General features: G+C 41.5%; 1 protein-coding gene across 2 annotated transcripts; it reads left to right on the top strand.

Moving 5' to 3' along the window:
* Positions 1-31: 31 nt before the first annotated feature.
* Positions 32-8,651, top strand: LOC110531503 (uncharacterized). 2 transcript variants are annotated; one of them, XM_036989196.2, is made up of 9 exons: positions 32-200; positions 1,518-1,833; positions 2,389-2,574; positions 2,852-3,070; positions 3,956-4,051; positions 5,609-5,842; positions 6,100-6,122; positions 6,315-6,460; positions 6,628-8,651. In XM_036989196.2, exons 2-9 carry the CDS (start codon positions 1,576-1,578, stop codon positions 6,855-6,857), a joined length of 1,392 nt encoding a protein of 463 aa, XP_036845091.2. In that variant the 5' UTR covers positions 32-200; positions 1,518-1,575; the 3' UTR covers positions 6,858-8,651. The 2 variants fall into 2 exon arrangements, with proteins under 2 accessions (XP_036845091.2, XP_036845090.2); XM_036989195.2 differs by having other exon boundaries at positions 1,553-1,833.

An 8,651-nucleotide genomic window follows, 5' to 3' on the forward strand; every position in this document is an offset into this window, starting at 1 on the left:
CGCGCATTTCATTGACGTCGTCACAGGTGTCACGTGCCCCAGGTGTCACGAGGTTACGGATTGAGCCCACCTGCTGTTCCCCGGCAGGAATGGTCAAACAACAATTGTTAGTGCCTGAATCGTGTTCGCCTGAGATTTCGCTGACCAGGAACGAGAGACTAAATAAGAAGTTGTAAAATACGGTGTCTTCTGAGATCTAGGTAAGCGACCAATATTTGTAAATAAGTTACCGTTAGTTGTCAACTGTAGCTAGTTAGCTCCACAAGGTGCGCTCGGGCTGCTATTATGCCACAGACTTGGCTAGAAGGGATCCAGCTTTTGTCAAGTTAACGTCAGACTTTACATTTCATAGTAGGTTAGAATAGTTTACGCAGCAGGTTAGCATAATTATGTTAAGGTTAGGAAAAGGGTTGGCGTTAGCTAAAATGCAAAAAAAATAACTTTTGAATTCAATTTGACAAAAGATGGATCCCGTCTAGCCATGACCTTATCCCACCTTCTAAACTAGAGCAGCTAGTTAATTAATTCGATTCTCAGCCCTCTAAACTGGAACATGCCATCCATGTAGGTCAGCGTAATCTATTTAAAATATAAATACGTTTCAATTCAACTACGGTTATTACATACCCTAAACCCACGGCTATATTTGCAGTGTCTTGAAATATATATATATATATATATATATATATATATATATATATATATATATATATATATATATATATATATATATATATATTGGTTATTATGGTGATTTACATTGGTGTAAATATACTGCATTTTTGGGGGTATCTGTACTTTACTATTTATATTTTTGACTACTTTTACTTCACTACATTCCTAAAGAAAATACTCGATACATTTCCCCTGACATCCAAAAGTACTCGTTACATTTGAATGCTTAGCAGGACCAGAAAATGGTCTAATTCACACTTATCAAGAGAACATCACTGGTCATCCCTACTGTCTCTGATCTGGGGGATCATTGGCGGAGGTGCCCCTGGCTATCTATAAATGTTTGCTTAATATAAGGAATTTGAAATTATTTATACTTTTACCTTTGATACTTAAGTATATTTTAGCACTTACATTTAATGTGGATACTTAAGCTTATTTAAACTCTTAGACTTTTACTCAAGTAGTATTTTACTGGGTGACTTTCACTTTTAATTGAGTCATTTTCTAATAAGGTATCTTTACTTTTACCCAAGTATGACCATTTGGTACTTTTTTCCCCTACTGGTGATTTATGAGGCTACTATTGAAATTTAAATGGTCCTATTAGCAGTCATGCAACTATGGCCACACATTACCTTTTGAACTAGGTTTACGTCAGCAAGTTCAGAGCTGGTCCAACATCAACATTGTTGATAGGAAAGGGGAAGTGAAAAGTTTAAAAATAGTTTTGTTTTAAACTGCCACATTGGTTACTTCTTAGATGATTACCTTATTATTTAGGCTTTTAGGTGTGTCATTGTTTTACTACTCTGCATATATATCCCCCCCTCCAACATCAGCTTTCCCCTTCCCCCTTCCCCCTTCCCATCATCAGCTCTCCCCTTCCCCCTTCCCATCATGGCTACCTCTATGGACCAGTCCACTCTTCTAGAAGACGAGCTCACCTGTCCCGTGTGCTTGGACCTGTTCCGGGACCCCCACCTGCTGCCCTGCGGCCACAATTTCTGCCTGCTGTGCGTCCGCCGGCTCAAACGCCAAGCGGAGCGAGGCCGCTTCCGTTGCCCCGAGTGCCGAGAGAGCCACCGCTGCTCCACGGCCTCCCAGAAGAACTTTAAGCTCGCCAACATCGCAGACGACTTCCGCTACAGGGGACGGGTATGTGCTGTCTGGGGGCTGTATTCATGAAGTGTCTCAGTGGAGGAGTACTGATTTAGGATACGTTTAGCCTTTTACATGGACAGGAGGGCCCTGATCCGAGATCAGCACTCCTACTCTGATATGCTTGATACACACGGTCCCTGGTCACATTAGCTGTGGAGCGGTAGCTAAAAACACCAACGAAAAGTTTACATGAATTTTAAGGCCTATCACTCTGATGACCTTAGTTTAAGGAGTATTCATCTTTTTGTTTTGTTTTTTGTTTTTACCTTTATTTAACTAGGCAAGTCAGTTAAGAACAAAATCTTATTTTCAATGACGGCCTAGTTGGTTAACTGCCTGTTCAGGGGCAGAACGACAGATTTGTACCTTGTCAGCTCGGGGATTTGAACTTGCAACCTTCAGGTTACTAGTCCAACGCTCTAACCACTAGGCTACCCTGCCACTCCTTTACAATAGCCTGCTCTACTGATTCATAGCCTATAGGCCCCACCCAACAAACACGCTACCTCTCTTCCTCTTCCTTTCTCTTCCTTTCTCTATGATGTCCAGGCAGTATCGTCAAGACAACAACAACCAGACGGCAGCCCGACAACAGCCAAGACCCCCGTGTCCGTGCCGTGTGACTACTGCTCTCCAGGGGACACTAGCGAGGCGGGGAAAGGGGAACCTGGGGCTGGAGTGGTGGTAGAGGTAGCGGTCAAGACGTGTCTGAAATGCGAGGTGTCCATGTGTCAGGTAAAGATCTGAGAGGCATCCATCATTTTAGCATCCATAATTCCAAATTCACCCATGGTAAAGCACTGTGAAGCAGAAATATTCCAATATTCTTATTCTGTTATCTAAGCACTCTTTTTTTGCACAGCACCAGTATTCTCAACACATTCAAGTGTTGGATGTGCATAACACTTTTTTTTTCTTCTTTTTTTTCTTAAAGCTTTGTTTTATTTTACATTTTCAATCAGCAGGTAAGTCAAGACAAACATGAACTTTTTCTTCATTTTGTCCATTTCAGGAGCACGTGAAGCCCCACCTGGAGCTGCCTGCGTTTAGGGAGCACCCCCTGACTGAACCCCTGGGGGACCTGAGGAAGAGGAAGTGTCCTGAACACGATGAGATGTACCGTTACTACTGCATGGACGACCGGGTGTGTGTCTGCAACGCCTGTACCATCGAGGGGGGCCACGCGGGACACACCATCAAGACCCTGAAGAACACTATGAAGGATCTGAAGGTAACAGGTCTAAAGTTATAAAACCTCTAAAACAGTGAATAGGTTAATCACTGTGTGTTTAAGTCACGGGCACAACTTTCACAGGGGACAGGGGTGACATGCCCCCACCCCACACATTCTGAAATTGCATTTTTGTCCGAGGCAAATGTGTGCTTTAGGACCATGCGGACGCCTCTGAGCGTGTTGGAGTGTTTATCTGACTGGATACCCCCACTTCTAAAACCAAAATTGCACCCCTGGTTTAGGTTACATATCGTTATGGAGGAGTGGTAGAGTTAAGAGGTCTCTGTTTGTTGGTCTACTGGTCAGGAGGGGGATGTACAGGACTAAATGAAGCACTCTAAAAATGAAAGACCCTCACTTAGAACACACTCGCACACAATAAGTATGTACTCCCTATCACTTTCGATCAAACAAAAGGTACACACACAAAGAACACACCTCTATACTCTAGACGAGGCCTCCACAGAATGGCAATTGATGAGTCTAGAACACAGGTGAATGTTATTGTCACTGCTGTTGTCTGACATGGTTGAGCGAATGAGAGACAATGAGTGAGTCCCAAATGTCACCCGAAACCTAAATAGTGGGAAGAGCGCGATCCCATAGGGCTCTGGTCAAAAGCAATGCACTATAACAGGAATAGGGTGCCATTCGGGACTATGACAAAACATAATGTGATCTCACTGTTTGAATGAATTGTTCAAGCTGCTTCCTGAAGTGACTTGTCTGAACCAATGTGAAAAAGGGAGACATTTCCAGTTGAGTTCACCATTTACCCTCACTATAGTATTGTTGTCATAGTGAATGTAATCTCTCTCCCCTCCCTCAAACCCACTCTCTCCCTCTGTTTCTCTCTCTCCCAAACTCCCTCTCTGTTCTCAGGGTTCTCTGGAGAACCAGCTACAGAAGGTGGACAGGAAGCTGAACAAAGCAGAGAAAAATCTCCAGGAGCAAAAGGAACAAGAACGACTGAACAAGGTGATATTGCTGATCTAAGCTGAGGGCAGCCGGTGATTGTCACGCAAATAACTGCCGGTCTCACGGTAATTGACCGTTAATTAACATAAACACATTTCCCATCTCTTGGCTTCCACGCATAGCCTATAAGCCAATGATGCATAACTTTGGAACATCTACATAAAAAGTTAATATAGCCTACACCATCACAATAAATCCATTATTTATTTTAGTCTAAAGAAAAATGATATGAAGAAAATGAAGTCTTATTTCAGAAGAACAGAAGAGCATAATCTGAGTGTTCTTTATGTTAGGCCGTGATCTGGCTATGGCTGTGGGCTACACTAGTTCATTTAGCAGACGAGATTTGTTTAGAATTCCGTGGCATTATTTTATAGTGTGAAAAATACAGCTGAACATAGCTGAATAAAATAGGAGTGCGCACATGGTCCCATTCTGTTTTGAGCGGTTAACAAAGAAACCGTTCCTCCTATATGCTTCATTTAGAGTTATTTATGCAACTTTAGTTGTTCTACAAATGTTGGGCTATATGTTTTGATTTTTTATATATTCTAAGTCGCATCAAAGGCATGAGCTCTGCTTTGTTTATTGCTCGGGCTGTACACACTTAATCAGTCTCTCATTCACAATTTAACAAGCACTTGATAATGCCCCGAATTTCCCGGCCGCATCTACTTTGTGTGGCCGTAATGCCCCCTAAAAAAATGTAATGCCCCCCATGCATTTTTTGGCCGTTGTGCCCTTGTGCTGCATATAATATTTATAATTCCCTTCTCCCGGCTTCATGCTCCAAAGCACCTCCCTCACATGGCTCTCTCAGATTACTCAATTCTTATTGGCCAATGCTCGTCACGTGATCGGGTCTTTCTCACAGGCTAGGTGCTTATTGAAGACATTAGAATAACTTTCCACATTTACTTTTTGGCATACGATTCTTGATTTAATCTTGTCTTTACATATACTAAATCATATAAGTATGAAATTAGTTTTGATTTAGAATGGACCATTATCATGCACCTGTCTCGAAACAGGGGCAGCGGGAAAAAATACATGTCATCTAGCATCATAGCAAATGGAAGACTCTTTTCACGTGGTTCATTTTCATGCCAGCCAGTGTGTTTGATTAGATTTTTGATTACATTTGCATTGATGTCAGAGTGATTAGAAGGACAGTAGAGTGCTGAGTATCAGGCTGTTGGCAAGTTTGGTAGGCTACTAATGACCATCAGCAACAACAGAGTTTGGAGAAGCCTAATTACAGTGACTAAACTGTCACATGAAATTTGACTGCCATCATGACTTGTGACCACCCGTGTGGCGGTAATATGCTCACCGCAACAGACCTATCTAGGATCAGTTTTGCATTTAAGATTGTAATGAACAAGATTATGGACAGGTGTTCGCACCTTAAAATTTGTTGTATTAAAATATATATATATATATATATATATTTCATCTATTTTCATGTCTGAAGATGGGGAAACTTTTGATCACTGATTAGTTTGTTTTTGGTTAAACACACACCTACCTCTCAACCCTCTCCCTCTCTCTGTGCAGAGGTTCCTGGAGGACTCAGACCAGGGGGTCACAGCCTTGGGAGAGGTGTTACAGGTCCACCTGGAGGGCTTCCTCACCTCCCTCAGGGACTGTTCCTGCTCCCACGGGGTCGAGTGTGGCCCCAGCATCCAGCGGAACATAGCCAAGGCGGTCCAGGACCAGTCCCGTCTGCAGGATGTCCACAGTGGCATCCAGACCCTCGCCCAGGAGAACGACCCCTTCCGCTTCCTAGAGGTCAGTGTGCGGATTAATTGATATACATGGACGTGCCTTTAACATTCTTTTTAAAACCGTCCTGCTGTTCCTAAGTAGCTTTATTGTTTTATTTTCATTAACTAAATGTTGTTATTTTTTTGATGGGGATTGGAAAAGATGCAGACAATTACATTGATGGAAGCCACAATCCCTGCAATAGTAAAGCTGATCTACCCCCCCCCCCAAAAAAAAATAATGAATGATGTTATTCTTTGCTTCTCTGATTTGCTGTTTAGGCATACAAGTCATCAAGCAAAAAGTAAGTGGGTTGTGTGTATGTCTCCAACTGTCTATGGGTGTTGCGCCATTTGCAGTGTGTTTGTGCGTGTGTGTGTGTGTGAGCTATGTCTATGGGTGACATTTCATTTGTAATGCATGTCTTTCTCTCTCCACCTGTCTATGGGTGACATGCCATTGCTAATGCGAGTGTGTTTGTGTGTGTTTGTCCTAGTTTCTGCAGGCAGTTGAAGAAGCCTCTGTTCCACCCAGAATGCGCTTGCGTGGACTCAGACGGCCTGGCCGAGTCTATGGAGGCTAAACAGGAAGACTTCCTCACTGAAGTACACTCTCACGTCTCTCACCTCATCAACGAGCTCTGTAAGTAACAGACTGGTGTGTGTGTGAAAGGGTAGAGGGAACAACGCTGTCACACGCTCCTCTTCTCTGTTTCATCAACAAAACCAATAACAAAAGGCGCTGAGGCGAACAGTGGCACAGTTTCACCAAATGTGGATTCTACCTTTAACAGTTTTGTCTTCTACCAGGTCCCGTAGTCCGGGAAGAGGAGGACAGCGGAGGAGAGGAGGAGGATGAAGATAATGACGACAGCAGTGATGGCGATGAGCAAGAAGAAGCTGAGGAGGAGATGAGGAGTGAGGAAGAGGAGGCTGTACACGACCAGAGTGAGTCAGCAGACGAACTTTACAGTCCCGAAGGGCAGGAAGAAGACGAGGAGGAAGAGGAGGAGGAAGAAGAGGAGATTCATTCAGACTGATGAAATGACTTCCATTTAAGTCTGATTTTCAGTCAGAAAGTCATGCATTGATGTCAGTGGGAGAATGTGTGAAAAGGCTACTTTGGATTTTTCCATAAATTACCAAAATAACCATTTTGGGAAACCTTTTAAATATTATACATCACTCTTTAGAAGATGAGCTGTTTGAGTGCATCCCAAATGGCACCCTATTTCTTATATAGGGCACTACTTTCGACCAGGGCCCTATATAGGCAATAGGGTGTCATTTAAAACAGAGACTTTTTTTTTTTTCAAGATTATACTGTAATAACTGAACACTTGAAACTGGGCTTCTCATTCTAACCTCATACGTTCTTTTTTTGACTAAAGCACTTTGTGCCCAACCTCTCTTTTGTAGACCTGGGTTCAAATAGTATTTGATATTATTATTTATTTATTTTTTCGAATACTATTCTGCGTTTGCTTTGTAATGTAATATAGTTTTGGATCTATTCTATTGCTTCCATTAAGCCAGGCAAGCTTGATCAAGCACTGCTAGAAGTATTTGTAATAATTTCACCTAGTATTTGAACCCAGGTGCGGGCTGTATTATACATCCAGTGAAAGCCACATCTTAAGTATTTTTTTTGATTCTCAGGAAGATGTATTACAAGGTGTTTATTATTTGATGGCACTTTGATAAATAATTATACATAATATAAATAATTGAAAGGTATTGCACTGACCACTTGCAGAAATGTATGTCTTCATAAACTACAATGGGCTACCTGACTAATTATACACCATTAGTGCATTTAGTTAGCATGGTACCAGATCTGTTTGTGCTGTCTTGCCAGCTCCAATATGAATGACCATCAGAGTTGGCAAGACAGCAGAAATAGATCTGGGACCAGGCTAGCATTTAGGTGTTCATGTGTAACCAGACAAATGTGAGTGCATGTCCTGACTGAATTCTGATTGATGTGAATTTTATACCAATGAAAGTTAGATGATAGAAGACTTGTGGATGAGTGTGTGAAGCGTGGGTGTGTTTTTCAAAAGCTGTTTGAAAGTTATGTAAAAGTTTGGTGAGCTATATGTTTATCAGTCTATCATTTAATAATGAATTGTTCTTATGGTATTATGTTTCATTAGTTGCATACCTGGGTTGTATTCATTAGGCACCAAATGGGGGGGGACAGACTGAAACAGAGAGAGCTCTACCAGCACTGGTCCAATAAGTAGCCCTTGTTGTCCTTTTCCGTTTGGAAAAGGTGTGCACTAATGAACACAACCCATATCTCATGACTTGTAGTTCTGAGAAATATTTGAAGGCCTACTTCTAGTGGTTGTAGCAATCGATAACTTGTTACTTTAGACATGTTTTGTATCGTTATCAATTTGCACAGTTCTGCAAAGAACATAGTGAAAATTGCTTTTTTGTCCTGCAAGGGATTTAAAAAATGTGATCTGAAAAATCGATAATATTTTGGGGGGATTTTCATACTGGTGATTTTGAATGTGGTAAAATTGTCATTCTATCCAGCTAATAAACTCAGCATGAATGTTATTATAATAGCACATTGCATTGATATTTATATTTCATTGGCTTCTTTCAGACCCCCACATTCTTTTACATTAGACTGTCAAATTGCATTTGGATTGTTAATTATTTTCTTCCTTTCACTTTTATGAACACTTGAAACTGTAATTCCAAGAAATGTATAATATGTCAGCCTGACCTCAAAGATGTAACATAGTAACTGCAAATCTGTGACACAAAGGTTAAATAAAAAAATAATACCCATTAAACCTAGCGGTTAAACAGGGAAA

This window comes from Oncorhynchus mykiss, chromosome 9, assembly GCF_057628025.1.
Source record: "Oncorhynchus mykiss isolate SJ-2025 chromosome 9, ASM5762802v1, whole genome shotgun sequence".
Lineage (NCBI taxonomy): Eukaryota > Metazoa > Chordata > Actinopteri > Salmoniformes > Salmonidae > Oncorhynchus > Oncorhynchus mykiss.

What these genes read in the sequence shown, in the direction of transcription:
- LOC110531503 (XM_036989196.2), top strand. Translation starts at nt 1,576, where the DNA reads ATGGCTACCTCTATGGACCAGTCCACTCTTCTAGAAGACGAGCTCACC. An exon ending in GCGAGGTGTCCATGTGTCAG is followed by an intron (nt 2,575 to 2,851) that starts GTAAAGATCTGA and finishes TGTCCATTTCAG; the next exon opens with GAGCACGTGAAGCCCCACCT. An exon ending in AACAAGAACGACTGAACAAG is followed by an intron (nt 4,052 to 5,608) that starts GTGATATTGCTG and finishes CTCTCTGTGCAG; the next exon opens with AGGTTCCTGGAGGACTCAGA.